This window comes from Phaenicophaeus curvirostris, chromosome 24 (assembly GCF_032191515.1).
Source record: "Phaenicophaeus curvirostris isolate KB17595 chromosome 24, BPBGC_Pcur_1.0, whole genome shotgun sequence".
Classification (NCBI taxonomy): Eukaryota; Metazoa; Chordata; class Aves; order Cuculiformes; family Cuculidae; genus Phaenicophaeus; species Phaenicophaeus curvirostris.
The window spans coordinates 3,626,122-3,648,404 of record NC_091415.1 but is presented as its reverse complement, the minus strand read 5'-3'; the positions used below and the strand labels follow the sequence as shown (position 1 = coordinate 3,648,404).

General features: G+C 52.4%; 1 protein-coding gene across 3 annotated transcripts in view; it reads left to right on the top strand.

The window, feature by feature from the left end:
* Positions 1 to 22,283, top strand: part of FOXP4 (forkhead box P4) — a 68,959-nt gene that overhangs the window by 5,455 nt on the left and 41,221 nt on the right. For all 3 annotated transcript variants that reach the window (XR_011339070.1, XM_069876105.1, XM_069876104.1), the window contains exon 2: positions 18,869 to 19,085. Coding sequence is in view for 2 of the 3 variants with exons in the window: in XM_069876105.1 (XP_069732206.1) it covers positions 18,885 to 19,085 (201 nt within the window). In the remaining variant the exon portion in view is untranslated. The remainder of the gene's footprint in view (positions 1 to 18,868; positions 19,086 to 22,283) is intronic.

Below are 22,283 nucleotides of genomic sequence, written 5' to 3'. Positions count from 1 at the left end.
CTGCCGCTTCTGGAAGTGGAAACCTGAAATTTCCTGTCCCGTCCTCTTTGATTTCCACCTCCTTCAGTGTGGCTATGGGGGGTTATGGACAGGGGGGACACCTTGCAAACCTCGGTCCTGCTGTGGGCATTGTCCCTGCTAAGGAACGAGCTGTGTGGTAGCAGGAGAGGGAGAGAAAAAGGGGGGAGATAAAACTGCAGATGCACTTAGAGCTTGGAAACCCATGTGTTTGCCTCGGAAGAAGTCAAAATCACTAGGTTGGAAAGGACCCAGCGGATCATCAAGTTGAACCATATCCTCTCCGTGTCAGTTCTGGAGACCCTGATGCACCTGAGGGAAACCTAGGGGTAGCTTGAAATTAAAAACAGGGTTGGTGGCGATGGTTTTGGAGTGAGTTGCCATCCGACACGCGACCTTGTCAGGTTGCTTTGAGCGGCCCCGGGGGGCTTTGGCCAACGAAGCTCACTCCTCTGCCAGCCGATGGGAGGGCGGCACGGGAAAGGGCTCACACCCAATTTATCACCCTGCAAAACCTCCCCCCTCCCTCTGCTCCCTGTGCTGCACCTTTAAAAGTCAAATATAACTTGTAGATCAGGATGGGGCTGGGTACAGCTTGAGAAACTTCCTAATTTCTTTATATTCCAGCTCCTGCTCCAAGTGTTCGTAGAATAAAATGCAGCGATGACGCTACTTTGGGTTATTTTTAATGGTTTTAAGCTGAAAGAGGGGAGGTTGAGATGAGATATCGGGAAGAAATGTTTTCCTGTGAGGGTGGGGAGGCCCTGGAACAGGTTGCCCAGGGAAGATGTGGCTGCCCCATCCCTGGAGGGGTTCAAGGCCAGGTTGGATGGGGCTTGGAGCCCCTGATCCAGTGGGAGGTGTCCCTGCCCATGGCAGGAGTTGGAACTGAATGGGCTTTAAGGTCCCTTCCAACCCAAACCATTCTATGATTCTGTTTTTTAACTTTTCCTAAAGAAAAGCCCTTTTGGCAGTCAGACAGGCGAGTCTCTTGGATAAAATATGTTGCTGGTAATCAGGCTGCCCGTGACAAAAATGTGTTTGCAAGCGGAGCAGCATCAGGGGAAGGAAAGAATTAAGAGGCAGAAGCAGCAGAGGAGGAGAGCGGCTCCCTTCGGAGGTCGGTGATGCGTTGCTGTGGAGGAAAACATAACCAGTGTGTCCACTGTATTTTATTTTATAAAGATCCTGCTGGAGGCGAGATTGATCTGGAGGGAAGTCATGAAGGGATTATTGCACTGGGCACGGGGCTGTAACGGTACCTGGATCCCCAGGCGAATGAGCCTGGCGTGTGCAAAATGGGATAGTTGGGATCTGCTCCTCTTCTTTTTGATAGGAAGGGTTGGACTCGATGATCTGGTGGGTCTCTTCCAACCTGGTGATTCTATGATTCTATGATTCTTTTTTGAAGGAAAGCAAAGCCTGTATTTGGAATCCTCTCTGCTGAGCGATGAGCTGGGGTAAAGCGAGTCGGTGTCAGCGTTTGCCAACCGTAGCCAATGTTTGCCGCCCGGCTCTCGTGCCCTGGCACGTTGGCAAAAGGTCTTTTCCAGCGGAAACCCTCTTCTTGTGCCGCCGGGTTCAGATTAGCAGCAAAAAACATGCTTATATTTTAGCAGAATAGGGAGTGATGGAGGGTGGCTGCAAAGTGAGAGGAGATTTCTTCTGGTCCCGATGGCTCGGCTCTGCCGAGAGCTCTAGGATGTGTTTATGGGAAATGAAAAGTGCAGGAATAAAACTCCTTTTTGGAAGATTGCTTCCAAAACCATGGGAAGGTGCAAACCAAAAATTCTTTCTGATGTACTTGAGAGGGGAAAAATATCCCGTGTGGGGCCCCGCATTGGAGGAGGCGATTTGGAAGCCGTTTATTCTGCCTCATTGGCAAAACCTCCTCTGTTTGAGCGGCTTCGGTGCGGAGCTGGCACTGGCCGCCTGGGAAAGCACGGAGGGAGCTGGGAGGCACCTGGATGGTCCTGGGGCTGGTGGGGTGGAGGGGAGCTCCCAGGGAGGAGAAGAAAGACCCCTGTGCGATGGATGCGTGCTCCGTGTGTTGTGCAGAGCTTGTGGAGATGCCGTCCCAGCAGGGTGTTCGTGCTCAGGCAATGATGCTCCCGTTTAAACCAACCTGGGGCTGCTGCCAGGATCGGGATGGGCCGCTCAGCCGGAGCAGGCGGTGTTGAAACGACTGATTTCAACACACCTTTACTAGGTCGCCGACAGAGCTGGGTTTATCTGGTGGGATTTAACTGCACTCAGGCTAATAAAGGCGTAAAACACCAACGGTGCTGTCCGGGGCAGCAAGCGCTTCCCCTGGGCTTGCACAGGGCGAGGTGAGCATCACGCTGCAGTCGAAGCCCTGACACTGAACCCTCCAGCCGTTCATTTGCTTCCTCCAAGTCTGGGTTTATTCCACAAACTGTAGGTTTTAGGTGAGTGATTTTATTTTTGCCTACTTACTGAGCATCTGCGAGCCAGGGACTGTCCTATTTTGTTCGCCTGTCGCATGATCAGGGATCACCTAGGAGAAGCTGTGATGGGCTTGGAAAAGATATCTTCAGCCCTAGAAAAGAGGAACAGCGTAGGAGGGCACAAGGTAGGTTGTTTAACGCAAAATATAAGGCTAGGATGTGCTCGGGAGTGAAGGATGTGCTGGGATCGTGTTTGCCCAGCAACATCCCTTTCTCCTGGTGGCTCCTGGGCTTTGGTTCTCTGACTGCAAGTTGTCTTCTGCCGTGCGTTCATGGGAATGTGTTTGCCTGGTGACTTTTTACCAGCTTTTCTTGGCTAGGGAGGTGACTCACTCAGGTGCTGGAGGTTGTATTGGGCTCACGGCTTGGTCGGATGCCGTGTGTCCCATCCCAGGGTGGCAGCACGTCTGTTGGGTTGGCCAAGCGGTTCTCCTGGCTGCAAGACTGTCTTAGAATCGTAGAATCACCGGGTTGGAAAAGACCCACTGGATCATCGAGTCCAACCATTCCTATCAAATACTAAACCATGTCCCTTAGCGCTTCGTCCGCTCATATCCCCACAGTCCACTGGGGCATGAGGTTTTGGGGGCATCTCGGCTTCTGGCTTGTCTGATGGTATCACCTCCAGCTCCCAGGGGAATGGGTGAAAATACCTCTCTGGGATGGCAAGGCTGGGAAAAAGGTGCCCCACTGCAGCGCTGGCTAAAGGCTTTGGGGCTCTCTGGGGCTCGGGGTGGTCCTGGGGGAGTTGGAGGATGATTTATGGCAAGAAACACGTGGCAGAGATGAAGTTTCTTGTTGAGCATTGGGAGTTTTGGCTGCACTGGGCCAGGATTTGAGCAGGAGTGGTGGGCAGGCACCTTGCACTGGGGAAAATGCACACCCATGGGACTTCCCATATGTTGTTGCATCCCCTCTGGGGTATCACTTGTCACATTATGCCCTGGTAGCCGCTTTTCCGTGGGTTTGTGCGGCACCTGCAGCTCTTTTGCCAGGGCTACACTGATTTTGGGGCTGCTCCGGCTGCAGAAGCGCATCCCAAAGCTCTCCACTCTTCAGCATGGAGTGGAAACAGCGTGAGATCTTGAACAAAACCAGAGCAACCTTTAACAAGTCACAACTGGGTTTCTTTAGACCTCCCCCTCTTCTCCCAGGGGAACTCTGTGCAAGGGACCAACGCTGCGGAGCATCCCGTGATCCCACATCCCTGTCCCTGCTTCCAGCAGAGAGTGAGGCAGGAGGAGGAGGAGGCGGCAGCGGAGTTGAATCCTTCTTCCAGAGTCCAAAGTCCCCGAGTTGATTCCTCCTGGATGCAGACAGTGGGAATGAAATTTCTGCAAGTGTCGAGTAGCTCGGGTTTGGAGTAGAAATATGGCATCCTTTGGCCTGTTAAATGGAAGGAGAGAAAATAAAGGGGAGGATAGAGTATCCTGTGACTTTTGTGGCAGGAAATGTGGATTTTTGGAAAAGTGCTGTGCCAGCTGTAGCTGCAAACCCCCTGATTTTGCTGAGATGGGTTTGAGTGGGAGTGAAGCTATAAAATGCCGTCACCAGCTTTGCCTTTCTCTAGGGTTGTTTCCAAAGTCTCGTAGAATGGTTTGGGTTGGAAGGGACCTCGAAGCCCATCCAGTTCCACCTCCTGCTATGGGTAGGGACACCTCCCTCTGGATCAGGGGCTCTAATTCCCATCCAACCTGGCCTTGAACCCCTCCAGGGATGGGGCAGCCACCACTGCTCTGGGCAACCTGTTCCAGGGCCTCCCCAGCCTCACAGCAGAACATTTCTTCCTAAAATCTCATCTCAATCTTCCCTCTTTCAGCTGGAAACCATTCCCCCTCATCCTGTCCTTGCATTCAGGTTGAGAAAAGTATTTGCGCTTTCCCTTCTTGCTTCCCAGCCTGTTTCCCCACAGTGAAGTCGCTTCCTGACTGGAGCAGCGCTGGTTTTACTCTGCATTTCTGCAGCAGGGTCCTGGTGGGATGTGGTTTGGTTTATGGGCAGGGGGGTTCTCCCCCTCCCCGTCTCCTCCTCATGTTGCCGTGCTCTGCGTTGGGATTTGGCTCTGCTGGGAGCGGGGTTGCGGGGAGGCAGGCTGCGACTGCTCCGCCTGGCACAGATGTTTCACCGCTAATAAATTTAAACCTCAAAATCGACATGATTTCTCATTTGGAAAACAAAAGGGGTATTTGTCCCCTGCTGCGGGGGTAAATCTGGGGCTGAGGGGAGGAGGAGGAGGAGGAGGAGGGGGCTGCTATGCACCCAGTTTGTCTCAGGCTCTCGACACCTGTGGTTTGGGGTATTTGTGCTTTGCTCCTGCCCCCCAAGCCCTCAGCAGGTCCCATTTCCATCTATCCAACTGGCACTGGGAGTGCTGGGTTTGTAGGATATTATTTGGGAGGGGGTGGGTCTGGGTTTGCTAGCAGAACCGCTGCTCCTGGGTGCAGGTGAAGGAGGTGAATGGGCAGGCTGGGATGCGTGGGGCCAGATCCTGCCCCTGGGCAAGCCTGGTTGGAGTCAGAGCTGTCTCGGTTTCTGCAGCAGCTCCCCGATTGCTGGAGGCAAATCCGCAGAACGTGCTGGGAAAGGCTTCAAAGCCACCAGGGTGGGTGCTTTGGATGTGGGGGTCCCCTCTGTCCTTGGAGCCGGGCTTAGGTGTCTCCTGGAAAGAGGACGAGATCAGACGCTCTCTCCTCAAGTGCCTGCAAAGCTCTGGCACGTCCTGCATCGCATCAGCGGAGGTTTGGTTTGGGCGATGGTTTTGTGCATCACGCCCAGCTGATGGAGCCCTGGGATTGCTCCGGAGGGTTGGGGAGGGGGGCAAAGGCAGGGAGAGAAAAGGTCCCTGATGTGCATGGGGTCACCTAGATCTGGTTTTCCTTGCTTTCTGACCCCTCTGTGCAAGGTTTCTGGCTGGGGCAGGGACACTGGGGCTCTGTGCAGGGTGGCCAAGCAGGTGCCAACCCTCAGGTACCGCCCTGTCCAGCCCGCGGGGACATCTCTGCAGTCCTGGGGAAACATCTCCTCAAATTTGGGCTTTGTTATGTGTGTTGAAGAAGGTAGGTGCTGAGTCAATGCACTCCTGAGAGAAACAGGGGGAGAAAAATGTACTAAAATCCATCCTAGGAGCGATGAGGGGCAGAGCGGGCTGGAGAGAACCCCAGTGAGGGGTTTCTGCCCAAGCTCCTCTCCCGTGGTGCAGGACAAGGTTCGTTTCATTCCTCTTTCACCATCGCAACAGGTGCTGAAACATTAAGTCTGAGTTTCCCCGGTTCCTCTGCTCACCCTGGCTGCAGCGTTTGATGCTGTGGGGACCAGCCTCTCTCCTTTTAACGGGATGGATCCCTGGGATCAGGCTCTGCCTGCCCTGAAGGGTGCTTGGGACTCTGTGGATGCGGCAGGCAGGTTGGGATCAGTGTGGCTCTGTTCAGGTTATTCACGCTTCCTCTTTCAAACCAGGGTTTTATTTATATCTAGCGAGGCAGAGTCTGCTTTTAGGAGCTGTTTCAAACCCCCTTGAAGTCTTTTTCTTGATGCTAGTGGGCTTGAGCCCTGAACAAATGCCTTTTTCCCTAGGAAGTGGAGTCAAATCTGGGTCAAACTTCGGGACTGTCGGAGCAGCACGCATCAAACGCTGCCTTGTTCCCACACCACGCAGGATTTGCACTGATCTCAACGCCGGCATCGCCTGTGCGAAGGCTGAGCAGCATCAGTGCTGGAGCGATTTCCTCCCCTGGTTATAGAGGTGGAGAAAGGTAGAAAGGCCAATCCATGAAGAAATGCAAGGAGATGAAGTTTAATAGGCCAGGGGGCTTGTTTGGAGACTGATGCTGGCTTTGGGGAGGGTTGGTGCTATCTGGTCACTTGCTGTAGCAGAGCAGCAGATGCCATTAGTGGGGAGCATTAGCCGCGTTGAATTTCCAGCTGTGGATTTGGGCCACTGCAGGAGGAAATGATGACCGTGCCTGTTCATCTGGGAGAGAGATGGAGGAGCAGACCTCTGCCTTCACAGGGGACTCGCATCTCCTTTCACTGCGTCTTTCCTTTCTGACCGCAGTGGGTATCTCTGCCGGTCCTCCCTGTTGCAGATACAAATGCTCTGGGAATCACTCCGGGGCTGGAAATGTGCAGAGAGTTGCTGATTTTAGCTGGAGGTTTAAAATAATAATTGATGGTTTAAAATTCTTGCCAGTGGGAAGGAGATGTCATCTGTTTTGGGGCTGGCCAGGAGCGTGGGGCTGGGCACGAAGGTGGGACATGTCCTTCAGGAGTCGGTGACCCAGACTGTGTCAGCTCTGTGTTTCGTGTGATGCCCTGTCCTGGTGGTGTTGCCTTCCCTCACCCTGATGCAGAGATTTTTGGTCCAGGGAAACAGGGGAACATCGTCTGGGTTGGTGCTGTGCCTGGTAATGGACCCCTGGCCCTGCATCCTACAGCTGGCGATCACGGAGCACTCGCTTTCCAGCTGCAGGGATGAGCTTTGAGGATGGGAAGAGAGTTGTCTGTGCCCCTGTCTCAGCAGGAGATGCGGGGAGATGATGTGACCTGATTGCGGAGGAGCGGTGCTGGCTGAGAGCCCGAGCTGTGTTGCAGCTGCAGTGGGGTTCACGCCAGAGCATCCTCTGTGTGCGCCCAGCCCGAGATGCTCGCCCTCCTTTGCATCCCATGCCCTGCGATGGGACTTTCTGGGTTCTCCACTAAAGAAATCAGCTTGTGATGCCTGAGCTGCTGCTGACCTTGAATCCCCTTCTGCCCCAGCACCCATGGGTGCTCACAGGGTCCCTTGGATGTGGTAGCCAAGATTTGCAGCCGTGGGCGAGGTGCAGGGTGTTCGTGCTGGCAACTGGGGAATCCTAAGCTAATATATTAAAGAATAAGTGTTATTTTTAAGAGGAGTGGAGGTGGGGGGGCGAAAACCCAACCCTTTTTGCAATGAGGATGTGTCTAACACCGCATTAAGAGTAAGAATCCTCCAGGTTTGCATGGTGCTGGCCATCCCACACCAGTGGGAAGGAGCCACTGGCTTCCTCGGCCACTGCAGCACGGCCTCTTCTGGTCCGGAGCATCAGCAACCGCCTGCGTGCTGCTCTTGGGTGTCTTTGCACCCTGAAGCTGGGCTTGTTTAAGGATCTTACTGTTCTCAAGAGGAAGCATCGTCTGCTGCTTGGAAGAAGCAGGGATTCAGGAGGTGTAAATCAACCTGATTCGCTTTGTCTTTCTGTAGCTCTGTCCCAGTTTGTACATCAGGGATGTGGTGTTTGGAAGGACGTGGTGTGTGGAAGGATGTCGTGTCCTGCTCTGCAGTCTGGCAAGGGCTGAGTTGTTAGGGATGCACAGGGTTTAGGAGCTTGGATGGATCAGCATGACCTGGGAATGCTGTGGGTGACACCAAAGTGATGCTGTGGGACCAGATCACCTTTCCATGCTGCTGAAACCACAGAGGTGTCCTGCGATCCCATCGGGAGAGGAGGGGAGAAGCTCTTGCTCCTTCCACAGCTGCGGGCAAGGCATTGCCTTCTTGGATTCCCCGGCAAAGGATGCTGGGGAGGAATATTCTCACTGGGAAGAGGAGACGGCAACTGAACGCAGCTCATCCACAACACCCGGAGAAGGAGCACGGGGCACCCTGATCATCTCTTGGCTTTGGCACAAGGTCTACATGCGGTAATGCTGGAGGGATGCTCCACGCTTGCCTTCCTGCACCTGCAATGTTAAATGCACCTTCCCGATCCCCTGCTGCCCATCACCGTTCCCTGGTGCAAGACCCCGGGACAGCCTCTGTGATGAACACGCTTTAAGAAAGCGCTGGAGAAGTTGCTCGTGTTCTACCAGTCGCTGCTTTAAGCAGAGATGTCAGGGCTGTCGGGAGCCGTGTTCATCTTCAGGGCTGAGGTTTGCTCCGTGCGGGGCGCCTGAGCAGACCAGGAGATGTTGAGTCCCTGCGAGATGGAGCTGAGCTGTGCAGAAATAACATCGGGAAGGTTGTTGGGAAGTGCTGAGACTGACTCTTGGCGGTGGCTGCCAGACGGAGCTGGCATCGGGTCACGCTTGCCTCTGACTTGGATGCAAATAAACCAACTTCAGACCAGGAGTTTGAAAGTGCCCAAGGATAGTTCTCCCCCTCGCAGCCTTTTTTCTTCTCCCTCCTCGTGAGCAGCATAATTTCTGGATGGAATTCAGGCCTTTTCCTGCATAGAAATGGGATTTGCAGTGGAAAGCATCAATGTGCAGCAGGGAGTGCATTAAACAGAGCCTCTTCTGGAGGAGTTTGAGCCCAAACATGATGGTGTCTGGGAAAACTTGCAGCATCCAAGTTCCTCCCTCCTGCTCAATAGGCACAGTGACTCTTATTTTTATCTCCCTTCCGGATTATTTAAAGTCATGAAGAGACTTGTAACAATCTCCAGTCTGACTTCACGCAAACATAGCTGGAAAACTTTGCCTGGGGGCTTGTGTCCCACCACCGAGTCCCCTCACGTCATGGCCCTGCCATCGCTTCTGGCTTGTCCCTCGCCTGCTCCAGGTCATTTTCTCCCTCCCTGGCGCTGCCCTCACCCTTTGCAGCCTCCCCTGGAGGGATGGGGCAGGGGCAGAGCTCCTGCAGCTTGACTTTAACAGCTTTTCCCCATCAACACACCCTGGCTGGGAGCCACACAGCCACAGGGCATCAGGCATCTTTCTCCTGGGCAAGCTGGGATCCCTGCAGCCCTCCTCTTCCTCTGGGCTCTGTTGGAGAGGAAGAGTCCTCTTCTTCCTAGCCCGCGGCTCTGGTAGGCGGGTGACTCCATGGGGACACCCGTGAGTGTGGGATCGTGTTCGGGGTCCGTGTGCCGAGGGGATGGAGGTGATATTGCGTGTGCGTGGCGCGTTGCGTGTGCTCCCGATGGCCTCAGGGGGGGATGCTGCAGCAGAGAAGCTGGGGGAGACGTACTCTGTGGGGTTAATAATTATGAGCTGGTTGCATGGGAAGAGACTTAAACCCAAGGTGGGATTTCCTGGGAGAGGAGCCTTTGCAAAAGGCTGCTGCGATGGCAACTGCATCCCGGCAGCTGGTGGGGATGGACCTGGGCGCTGGGGATGGACCTGGATGCTGGTGCTGAGCTGTGGAACGATGCCTGGGAGCATCGCTGTGTGCGCACAGATGCATGTGTGTGTGCACAGATGTTCTCGCTCGCTTGTGCTCCACAGTCCAAGCCGCTGTGACCGCTGTCCGTGGGCTCCACTCTGCCTGCAGACTCATCCCTTGCCACACCAGTGATGGGAGGTGCTTTCAGGTATTTTAATAAGATTTGAGGGCTGTATGCTGAAATCCCCCATCTCTTACAAACCTCGTCCCATGCGAAAGGGCAGAGCGGTTCTTGACAGCGAGTTGGGAAATCACACATTCTTCCTCCTCTGGTTTTTTAATTTTTTTTTTCCTAGGAGTTTGGAGTGGTTTTTTTTTTGTTCCTTATGAATTTTTTCCCCACCCTGTTCATTATCATTTTTGTTAATTAGATTGTGCTGGGGAATGGTCTCTATTCAAAAGAAGAACCTCCAAGATGTTTTTACAAGTGCGTCGCAGGGTTGGGGTGCGGGGTGGGGGAGGAAGAACAAGGATGCTTGAAAAGAAATCATTTTAAAAATAATTTCTTCATAAAGCTCCTTAAAAAGCAAAAACCAAGTCCCCTTCCCCCACCACGGCCACCTCCCCTCAGCCCCCCCCAATTAAACGATTTGAATTTTCACGTTAACCGCTTGGTGCTTCCTCGGCGCCTCAGATGATTAGAAAGGGATATTCATTTATGCCTTTTAAACGCCGCCCCGATTAAAATCAGAGAGATTTTTTTCCCTTCATCAAAATCTAACATCCTTGAAAAATTAATTTGATGCCTCTTGTTATCAATTAATTGAATCTCGTTGGGAGAGAGGCTGGTACGGCGGGTGGTTGGAGCTGGCCCTTCTGTTCTTAGTTGCTTTCCCCCCTCTCCTCTCCCTTCTGCTGCTGCTTCCAAACACGGTGACATTATAAAACTCTGCCCTTTTTTTTTAATATATATTATTTTTACTCATCTCATAAAATAAATGAATAAAACTTCGTCTCTCTCCCCACCCTCCTCCTCCGTTCCCTTGAGTTCCTCTTGTAAGAAGGACCCTTTCTTCCCTTCCTTTCTCTCATCCCTCTCTCCTATAACTTCCAAGGCAGCAGAAGAGAAAGAAAGTTGGGGCTTTAGCAATTTCTTGGCCAGTGTCCGTCTTTCTTCCTTTCTTTAATATCGGATATTTCATTTGAATCTCCCTCTTTTCAATTAAAAGCGCGCAGCTCCTTCTCTTCAAGCTGCTCCATTCTCTTCCTCCTCTCTCAGCAGCCGCAGAAGCGATTTTTCTTTCTTTAGTATTTCGACTCTTCCCCCGAGATGGGCTGGCTTTTTTTTTTAATTTTAATTGACTTTTTCTCCCTCTATTAAACTTTTCCAATCTTCGTCCCTTTATTTTTTTTCCTTCCTACCTCTTTAAGCAAAAAAAAAAAAAAGAGAGAAAGAGGAAAAGTTATAAGATTTAAAGAACTGGGTAATTCAGGAAGTTCTTGAAATAACTTTAAAAATAAGCCGTTTGCTTCATTTTTGCTCTCCTTGGAGTGACTTTTACCTGGTTACTTTTAGATCCAGGCTGTTCTCTGGTGCCTCCGTTATTTATGTCCTGTCTGGAATTTGGGGCTGAAGGTTTTTGGGGATAACTCGAGTGAGTATGGGGGGCATCCCCCTTGGGGATGGGTTTGTTTTCTTGGAAGAACGGATCTGTGCTGGATACTCCTCAATACCTGCAGGGTGTTGAGTTAGGGGTGTAGGTAGGAATTTTCTCCATGGATCCCCCCAGATTTGGTGCCGGGGCTGCTGGTGCAGGAACTCCCCTCTCCCATCCCGTGGAAGTGAGGGTTGGATTTGGGGTCCTACAGCTGAGAGATGCAGTTGCGTGTTCCAGCCCTGCCTGTCCTTGCATTGGTGCCTCTTCTGTTCCGTGTGTGTTGCTGAGGGTTTGGGGCATGCTCTACAAGGTGGACAACCCTGCCCAATGCGGGGGCTGCAGGGCTGCTTCTGCGCTTTGAGACGTTTTTCATCTGAACTTCCATTTCATGGAATCAGAGAATCATAGAATTGCCTGGTTGGAAAAGATCTTTGAGATCACTGGGTCCAACCATCCCTGTCCACTACTAAACCAGATCCCTGAGCACCTCATCTCCCCATCCTTTTAAACCTCTCCAGGGATGGGGACTCCACCACCTCCCTGGGCAGCCTGAGAACCTTTTCCGTGAATGAATCTTCCCTGATGTTTGATCTGAACCTGCCCTGGCGCAGCTTGAGGCCATTCCCTCTCCTCCTATCACCTGGCACTTGGGAGAAGAGACCAGTGAGCAGAAGGAAAGCACATTCTTTGGGAGATGGGATTTTGAGGTCTGCTTTAAGCTCCCTCCTCAGTGCTGAATCCTGACACCGTGGTGGCAGGTGTAACTCCAGGGATGCTTCCTGGAGCTTGAGCTTTTCCCTGCAGCTGCAGCGTGCATCCACCGGCGCATGGATGTTGGACCTGCATCCCGAGCCGCAGGGATGCTCCAGCATGGTAGTGATGAACCGCGGTGGGTACATCCTACTGGATCACCATGGCATGGATGCTGGACCTGCATCCTGTCCCACAGGGATGCTCCAGCATGGTAGTGATGAACCATACTGGGTGTATCCTGCTGGATCACCATGGCGTGGATGTTGGACCTGCATCCCAACCCACAGGGATGTTCTGGCATCGTAGTGATGAGCTGCAGTGGGTGCATCCTGCTGGATGACCATGGTGTGCATGCTGGACCTGATCCGGAGCCTCAAGGATGCACCAGCACAGCAGCAATGAACCACACTGGGTGCATCCTGCTGGATCACCGTGGCATGGATGCTGGACCTGCATCCCAAGCCACAAGGATGCTCCAGCACTGCAACGATGAACCACGCTGGGTGCATCCTGCTGGATCACCGTGGCCTGGATGCCGGACCTGCATCCCGAGCCACAAGGATGCTCCAGCACAGCAACGATGAACCACACTGTGTACATCCCACTGGGTGCATCCATCCTGCACCCACCGAGGGTGCTGCCGGACTCGGGGTCCCCCTGCGCCCACACATGCAGCTCCAGAGCAGCCAGGCAGGAGCCCCCCTGTGCACCACGTCACTATTTAATTAGACGTCCCTGATTAACAAAACTTGGCGTTTGGCTTCCTCCTGCCCTCATCTTTCCTGGCTCCGAATCAATGGCTTTGATATGCTAATTAGGGAGTAATTTAATTTCAAAAGGCCGCAATTAACAAGGGTGTTGTGGACATGCTGTAGTTAAGCAGGGTAATCTAATTTGCATTAGTAACAAGCAGGGACTAATTAGAAGCTTAATTAGACACTTAGACGGCTCTTGTGTTTACTTTCTTAATGAGATGGAGTGGGGCTCTTTTTTTAATCTTTTCAAGAGCGCAGCCAGGGAAGCACAGGATGGAGCAGCGATCCTGGCACGTGCCCGGCACCAGCATCCATCCGGCACTGGTCCAGCTTGTGTCCAGCCAGCCCCACATCCACGCCGGAAGGGATTTTATTTTCCTTGAAGCCTGGAGATGTGCCAACCAGCCATCGGCGTCTCCGGGGATGCCCCGTTTCCTCCGTCAGTTCCCTTGGGGTTGGCTACGGTTCTTGTTTTGTGGGCGCAAGCTCCAGAGAGCAAAGGATGCTCCAGTGGAGATGTGTTTTGGAGAGGCAGGTGGGCTGACCAGGACCCGAGAAGGAGTAGCATCACATCCCAAAGTCCTGGTGGCTTCTTTCATTGGTGTTGCTCACGTTTCCATGTGATCACAAGATAGTTTGGGTTGGAAGGGACCTTGAAAATCATCGAAGTTTGATCTCTCTGCTCTTCAAATGAGATGACCCACCTTTGGGGGAAGAAAACCTTCCCTGTGGGCCCCTCACCACAAGAAGGATGTTGAGGCTCTGGAGCGAGTCCAGAGAAGAGCAACGAAGCTGGTGAAGGGGCTGGAGAACAGGCCTGATGAGGAACGGCTGAGAGAGCTGGGGGTGTTTAGCCTGGAGAAGAGGAGGCTGAGGGGAGACCTCATTGCTCTCTGCAACTGCCTGAGAGGAGGTTGTGGAGAGGAGGGAGCTGGGCTCTTCTCCCAAGGGACAGGGGACAGGACGAGAGGGAATGGCCTCAAGCTCCAACAGGGGAGGTTCAGGCTGAACATTAGGAAAAAATTTTTCACGGCAAGGGTCATTGGGCACTGGTTGAGTCGCCTTCCCTGGAGGGGTTTAAAGGACGGGTGGACGAGGCACTGAGGGACATGGTTTAGTGTTTGATAGGAATGGTTGGACTTGATGATCCGGTGGGGCTTTTCCAACCTGGTGATTCTATGATTCTTGCTTGATTTCTGTGTAGTGACAAATGTTCTCTGCTGCTGGATATTCACTAAGGCAGCAATGGCATTGTGGTGGGCAGGTGAGGAGAGAAGCGGGGGGAGAAGGTCTGCCTGAGTGCCCAGAGGTTGTTTCTTCCCAAAGAAGTTGCTGGGAGTGAGATGAAAGTGGGTATGAAAGTGCCCAGAGGTGAGATCCCATTAAAGCGGTGCCCAGGCTTAGCTGGTCCTTGGTTCCTTAAATCTCTTCTAATTTACGGTAATGCTCTAGATTCATTTCACCTCCCCCAGACTTTTATTTTAATCCCCTTTCCACATTTCCATGTGTTTATGTGTTAATTAAAGGGTAAAAAGCCACTCTCCGAGCAATCCTGGCTGCTGCTTTTCTTCAAGCCAAAGCCTTTTAAGATTAGCGAGCCGCTTCCTAAAGCCTCGACGGTGCCGGATCCGGATGGGCAGGTTGCTCAACTTTCCATAGCTTGGAGCAGATCCGGTGCCTGGGATCAAGCTTCCCAGAGCCTTCATCTCCTCCCAGCTGTGCAGAGGAGCATCTCGCAAGACTTCCGACGGCTTTGGTGGGGATTTGCTTCATCTGTGCTCCTGCATCTGCTGCTGCTGGAGGGAACAGCCCTCACCGTGCCCCGGAGCAGCCCCTGGCTCCCCTCCAGGTCTTGGCGAGGCTGGGGCTGGGAGGAAGGGTCTGGAAAAGCGCTTTGGGGCTGACATGTCATGGGAAGGGTGGAAAAAGCCTCTGGAACATCGCTGGCTGCTCGCAAACACATGGTGCCACCTGCCTCTTCAGTGCAAAACGTGGTTGGGCACCGTGGACTTGTTCGGCTTATGGACACGTGGAGGAGTGATTTCCTACCAGTGTTTCCCGTTGTACACCTTCGTTCTCCCACTTGTATTGAGCTGGGGATGCTCTGGTTTTGCATCCAGGGAAAGAGAGACCAAGGGGTGCCTGGTGTGAGGATGGTGATGGTGCTCGAGGGCAGGGACCCGCGATGCTGGGTCCATATGCAGCCCTGGTGCTGCCAGCATCTTGTGAAGGGCAGCCTAAAGTTATGGAGCTGCTGAGAATATTGAGAATACTTAAAAATAGATATTGAGAATACTTAAAAATAGGAGAGGCGGCTAAAATATGCGTTCGGGCAGTTGCTTCATAGGAGCTCGTGGTCTTTCTTGGCTGTAGGTGTTTTTTGGGGGTCTCGTGGGCTGCACAGTGCTCTTTAGTTGTGATGTCTGTAGAGCTAAATCGGATGGAGAAATAGCATCACTTTGGATGGGTTTGGATGCTCCAAAATTCATCTTTGGAGCTTTGGGGGAGCAATCACTTTTTATAAATGCTTTCTCTCGTGCTCTTGTTCCTGGGCACGGCTCCCACCTCCTTCGATGTGAATCCTTGCTTCGAGTCTGTTGGTTTACTTGTTTCTGCGTTCATCCACTCTTTCTGGTGGAGCTTGGAAGGGCTTGGTGGTGATGTTGGGCTCCGTGGAACCTCGTTGAACACAGCACATACTTATCAGACACACATACATGCGATGGGAGCCCTGTCTGACAGCCCAGCCAGCTGATCCCCACCCTCCCTCGCAGGGAAGCTCTGGGCATCCATCAGTCTGTTAATTGCGCTAATTAAAGAGTGTGGAGGTGTTAATTGGAAAACCCTGGGATCGTGGCTGTTTGGGGGGGGATGTCAATAAAATGAATTGATGACTTGGCATGGCGCGCGCGCTTTACAGGTTAGCAGCAAGTCAAGGGATGTCAAGGAAATGTTACTGCTCAGATGAAGCAATTGTTAATTAAAGAGCAATGGTAATTAATATACTCTCATTGCCATGTGGTACCGCTAAAGGCAGGGGGATTCTTTACTCCGTTTGTAATTCTCTGTTTCCTTTTCTTTGTTTTGTGAAAGGTGCAGGTTTAAGGAAGCAAGGGGGAAGGCAGAGCGCTTGTTCGGTGAAGTGATTTTTGAGTCAGAAATGGTAATTAGCAGTTTGTTTTCTGCAGTTTCTGTTGCTCATTGCCAATAGAGGGATCTCGTTTCCTCCCTTTTTAGTGGAAACGTCCTTTTCTACTTCATCCAAGTGTTGTATCTTCTGCCACGACTGGGCAGGGTCCTTCCCTTTACGCCTGGGGGAAGATCTGATCCTGGTCAGACCCTCTAGATACTGGTGGATAGAGAATCCCTAAAATATTGTGTGTGTTTGGACTGAAATAAATGAAAAGCCAGAGCTGGGATGCTGCAGAGCCCTCCTGTCTATGTGCAGGGATGCACGTGTCCTTCAGCACTCGCAGCCGGTCATGCAGCCGCGTTTCCTCTTCCCAATGCGGCTTTAGCCATCCCGGATCAGCCCTGGCTGGAAAGGCGCTTGCTGCTAATTTAAATCGACTTTATAACATTGCAGACACTGCCTTCATTTTTTATTTTTTTATTTCTTTCAGGTTTTGTAAAACTTTTATATGAATGGAAATATTTTCATTATGATTATTACTTTCTTTTATGACTTCCCTCGCAGCGGTGCGAACCCAGACACACCAGCATCCCAGTAGGCTTGGGGAACGGGAAGTCGAGTTTTACTAGACTTGGAGAGGGAAACCAACTGGCCTCGTGTCCTGGGCTGCGGGAATCACCTGGCCGGACCCCAGCGCCGGTTCATCAGCTCCAGCATCCATCCCACCTCTGGCAGGGGCCGGCAGAGCGAGCCCACAGCTCCTCCACCGACAGAGATTTCCTCCTGATTCCCAATAGTTAAGCTTCAATTATGCCCCAAAGCCAGGAAAGTTTTATATCCTTTCCAAAAAACTTCTTTTTTTTTTTTTTTTCCTTTTTTAATACTTCCTGTTGTAACTCTGGATATTCCTGTTCCCCGTATAAAAGTCAAATCCCTTTTTTGAATCGTGCTGAGTTTCTGGCCGTGATGATGCCTTGTGACTGCCGGACATGGGCAGAGCTCGACTTTCCCCACGGGGCCGCTCGCCTGGCTGAAACACGGAGTTTTGGAAGGAAAATGAGAAAAATAACAGCAATAATGTACTATTTCTGCAGGCTCCGACATCTGTAGGGGGAAGAAGCAACTGGGGTTTTCTTTCTTCCAGCTTTTTCTGCTCTTAACGCAGCATCGCCAGGCAAGCATCCCACCCTTTCACCATCCCATCCTTTCACCATCCCTTCCTAGGAAGCTGCTCTGACCCAGCACTTGAAATTAAAACCAAAGCCCAGTAATCCCGTTCACCTTGAACTCTCCCGCAGCCACCGGTGTCACCCCACGCGCGGGTTTGGGAGCGCCAGGACGGTGGGAGGGAGCCGGCAGCTCCACATGGGAATTAATGTCAGTCATATACCCTGCGGAAATGACTTTTGAAATGCATATAATCTCAAACATGCAAATGAGAAGCTTGCTTCACCCTGTTTAATATGAATGATCAGCTTCTGAATAGCTATTATTACACGCCACATTTCAGCAATTATGTTGTTCGCGGTTTGTCTTTCTGTCTTTTTGGGGTGGAGGGGAGGAAGAAAAGGAGAGGAAAAAAAAAAGAGAAGAAAAAGGGAGAAACAGTATTTCTTCTCCCCATCTCTCTTTCTTTCTTCCCTTCCCATTTCAAACTCACAAGCAGTGGTGGGTGAGCACTGATGCTGCTCCAGCTCCCGCTGGTGGGGATGAGATAGAACCCTGCATCCTCTGCTTTTCCACAGAGTAAATTGTGTGCTGGGAAGGAGGGAGAGACATTTGGCTCCAGTGGGGCTTCCCATGCTCCCATCCCGTTCTGGGTGTGTGTCGGGGCTGGATACAGTCCCATTTGCCAGCTGGAGCAGCAGGGGTTGATGCTGGATGGGGTGCTGGGTTTTTCCTTTGGTGCCAGCCTGGATCCAGGAGTTCCTCGTAGGAAAGGGACCCTCAGGTTTAAAGCTAACAACCTGCCTGCTAACCAAACCCAACTGAGCAAAGCCTCTTCATCTCATCACTTTAAAACCAAGCCCTGCAGCTCCTCAGGATCCCTCCCTTGGCCCCTCTGCCTTAATTTCAGCAGCATTTAAAACCAAGGGGTCTTGAATATGTACTTAGTGCCCAGCTCTCATGCAGCTGCCTGTGTGTTGGGTGCAAGCAGCTTGTAGCTCTCCTGGTGGCTTCTCTTAGCTCAGTGCCGTGGCTTGGGAGCTTGTGTTGGCCAAACGGAGCTCCGGATGACTGTCTGGAGACTGCTAGCATCCCATAAATCTGTTCCTGGGATTGCTGCAGGATGCACCCCCTGTCAGTGCAATCCCTGCAGCTAAGACCCAGGGAGGAGGTGGGACCTTCACGCAGTTCTATCCTCATGCCCCAGGTAGAACAAGGTAGTAGGCAGGGAGAATTCACAGATAAGCCACACTCATGGACGCATGGATTTTCCGACAATGCACTCTTCTTTTGCTGTGTCACAGTTCCATGGTACCTTCGGGCTTCCTCAGCTTAGCAGCAAACTTCCTACCAGGTGTTTTTTCCTGCTGGGCACTGCTGGTTTGCTGGGAGCTGATGGGCTTTGTGGAAACGAGTCAACCTTGTTGAGGTTTTCACGGTGAAATACGTGGTGTGAGCTGGAGATGCTCGGCGTGCAGCCTCGCTGAAGCTTCAGCTGTGCCGTCTCCAAACTGAAATATTTTGGGATGCTATGAAGAATGCCCAGATTCCTGGGGTTTTGCATCAGACTGGGAGAAAGCTGAAAACACGGTGTTTTCCTAAGGGATGGGTCGTACTTGCTTTGCACGAGGCTGGCAGTGAATTCAAGGCAGCTCATGACAATGCGTGTTTGGGTTTTGGAGTAAAATGAACACAGCTAAAACTCCCTGGACTTTGAGATCCTTGCATCTCCCTGCCAGGGATCAGAAATGGGTCGGGGAGGAGGGGGCATGGGGCAGGCAGAGGTGGGGATGCCAAGCAGGGATTTCAGGCTCTCTTCTCAGGCTTTGCTCTCTCTTCCTCCTCCTCTTCAGGTCCTGCTAGCAAGTCATGATGGTTGAATCCGCCTCAGAGACGATACGGTCCACTCCTTCCAGCCAAAACGGGGTCAGCAGCCTCAGCAACCAGCCCGATGGTGGCGGGGGCGGCACAGGAGGCGGCGGAGGGGGCGGTGGGCGCGAAGGAGCCACGAGCGGGGAGACCAATGGCGAGATGAGCCCCGTGGAGCTCCTGCACTTCCAGCAGCAGCAGGTAGGAGTGACGCCCTGCTTTCTCTTCTTACTCGCTTTCCACGAGGCAACATGGAATTGAGTCCTTTGAGGATTTGGCTTTTGGTGGGAACACCTAGTTTTAACCTCCCCTTATCGACAGGGCTGGTCCAGGAGGTGGATTGCACCAGACGTGGGCAAGTGCTGCCCCAAAAAGGAGGAGCTGCCCCAAAAAGCAGGTGCCCATCACTTCGGGGTCCACATCCCTAGGGAGATGGAGCCCATCCATCCATGCAGCTCAGGGGCTGATGCTCGCTGCTTAAGGGATGGCTGCATTTTGGGGAGGTTCTGCTTGCTTTGGTGGGTCTGTCCCTCATCAGTTGAGGAAAATGTTGTAGGAAAGGAGCAGGGTTACAACCTGTTGGCTGTAAAATAAGGAGCAGGTTTTCTCTGAATGTGTGTTTGGTTATCCAGCTGGGTGACCAGAGGTGGTCTCCCATTCCACTGGGCACCTGGTGCCTTCAGCTGAAGAGTTAACCTCACGTGCTTGGTCTAAAACATGTGTGATGGTGACATCTGCGTGCAAGAGCTCTGCTCTTGAGCCACACGCGTGTACGTGCCTCACGGAGTGCACGGGAGCTGCGTGGCACCCGGTTCTCCTCATACGGGGTGGATGTGGGGAAGGGGGGGACCACGTGTGCATGCCTGCAGGTTACCTTTCAAAACAAACTTTGGAGAAAACATAAATTTTCCTCCTCGGCTACTAAATAAGGCAATGATCCCTGCCTCATATGGAGATCGCCTCCCTGAGCCATAAATTCCAGCGTGAAAGCTGTAAAAAATTGCTGTGTCTGATACTTTAGTAGTGAGTGCTGTAAATCCATTACCTGAATAACAGCCGTTTCTCACGCAGTTAAGCCCCTGTTCCCCTGATCTGAAGGGTAATCATGCGTGTAATGCCGCTGCGAGTCACCCCTGCGCCGCTCGCTCCTCTCCCTGCGCCAGGAACAGCCTCAAGTTTCCCTGAGTGGCACCCGAAGCCAGGGATGAATAGGAGATGCTTGGTCCTGCCCATCTAAAACGGTGCAAATCAGACAGTGGGCAGCATTATGGGGTTATCTCCTCTGGAAAAGAAGTTAAAAATGGGTCTTTTTGCAATGCAGTGCACTGCTGCTATTGGCTGATCCCTGCGGATGCTGCTCCCCGAACTCACCCGGGAAATCCTGCACTGCCCAAGGCACAGCTGATATTTCATTTCAACCTTTTTATATTTCTTCTTTTGGATTCCCAGTGTAATTACCCTGGGAAACTCGTCGGCACTTGGATTTCTTAAAACAGAGGGTTTGGTAAACTTCCAAAAACAAATGACATCTGCAATGACAGCACTTTGGGGGGAGGAGAAAAAAAACGTTCCGAGGACTATCAATCTTCATGCTTCAGGGAACAGGCTGAGCACCAGCTGGGGTCATGGATAAATGTCCCCATATAGAGAGTTTTGCACAATTAGGTGCTTCATGAAGGCTTCTCACCATCCTCGGGAGCATCCAGCCTTCGCCCTTTGTCGCAGGCAGGCTCCTGGACCATTGGGCTGTTCCTGTCTGACAGCTCCTCTGTCCCAGCTCTGCCGCAGCTCCCGAAATATCCGTGCTCAATCCTTGTCCCTATTTAACTATATGAAATCCCAAAGAAACATTAGGAAGCATGGAGGGGTGGGAACCCATCACTCAACCACCGCACCAAGGCTTGAGGGACTCTCAGTGTCCATAGGGATCTGCTTGGGCGATGCAGCTCCCCAGGGGCACGTGCTTTGCCTTCGCTTTTGGCTGGGTTTGTACCTTTTGGTGAAATGAGCTGGTTTTGACCTTTTTCGGTACCCACAGTCTCTCAGCTCCCACCCTTTGCAGGAGCGAATGCAGCCTTGGAGAGTGTTTGGGCTGCGGGAACATCTCAGGTTAAACTCCTCTCTGAGGATTCTGCTCAGAGGGGAGCAGCCCGGGTGGAGGCTTGCGAGGAGCTGGGTGCATCATAGGGTGTTCAGGGAGCTCCCAAAGCTGGTTGGTGACCTATGGGATGTCCCTGAAGCAAGAGGATGCGGGTGTCCAGCTGCAGCAGCCAGGAGAGGGGTTGCCAGCAGCGGCACTGGCTTTGCTCCATGCCAGAGCCCAGCTTTCTCTGTCCTAGTTGCTCTTTCCGCCTCGATCTGTGCAACTTCAGAGCATCTCGATCTCTTTTACTTCAGAGCAGCTTGATCTCTGCAACCTCAGAGCAGCTTGATCTCTGCAACTTCAGAGCAGCTCGATCTCTGCAACTTCAGAGCATCCTGTGGTGCAGAGGGAGAGCGGGAGCCTGGTGGGATGATGTGGGGAAAGGGCATCCCTCTTGCCCAGGGTTGGAACATCCCCCTCCTCTCCATCCCTCCTTTTCCCTCCCGTTCAGGGGCTGGCGTTCGGGTTAAATCCTTGGATTTCAATGGTGGGATTGGGCTGAAAAGCTTGAATAGCGCGCGCTCGCATTGTGCCGGGGTTGGCGGAGGGGAGAGGTCGGGCAGGGGCATGGGAGGGCTGCCTGCCGGCCGGGGTCTCCCACCACCGTTGCTGTGGGAACGCGGCGAGACCTCCAGCACGCTGACATCCTCCGAGCGAGCTCCAAAGGGCCCCGCTGCCTTCACGCATTAATGAGTTTTGAACGTAGGGGCTGGCCTCTCGCCCCCCTGCCACGTCGACCCTCCCGGTAATCCCGGGCAGAGGAAGGTTGAGCAGGAAACGGGGGCAGCGGAGTGATGGGGGTGTCACCTCCCTGCACTGGGACAAGGATGGAGGATGCTCCACTTCGGGTGTCGGGGTGCAGGGCTGAGCATCGTGGGGCTGTGTGCGCAACGGGGGCTCCTTGCCAATGATTAAAGTTTCTCCAAGGTTTTCCTGAATCCCTGCAAAAAACAATCCCAAGTCTCATCTCATCTCAGATTTTAGACCGTGGGGTGAAGAGAGGCTGAGTCTTGGGGTGCAGTTTGGGACACGTGGATGCTCAGAGCAGGGAATCCTGAACAAAGTCCCTGGTATCTCGTTTCAACTCACAGTTCCATGGAAAAGGAGCCGTCTGGAAACCCCAGCCACTCTAGCATTGTTCGGTGTGTCTTATTAAAAAGGAATATTGTAAAGAAATGTGAAGTTATTAAACAAAAATAAGTTGGTTTTTTTTAAAAAGAAGCAAATTGGACTTTTTTGATAGTTAGACAGGGGTG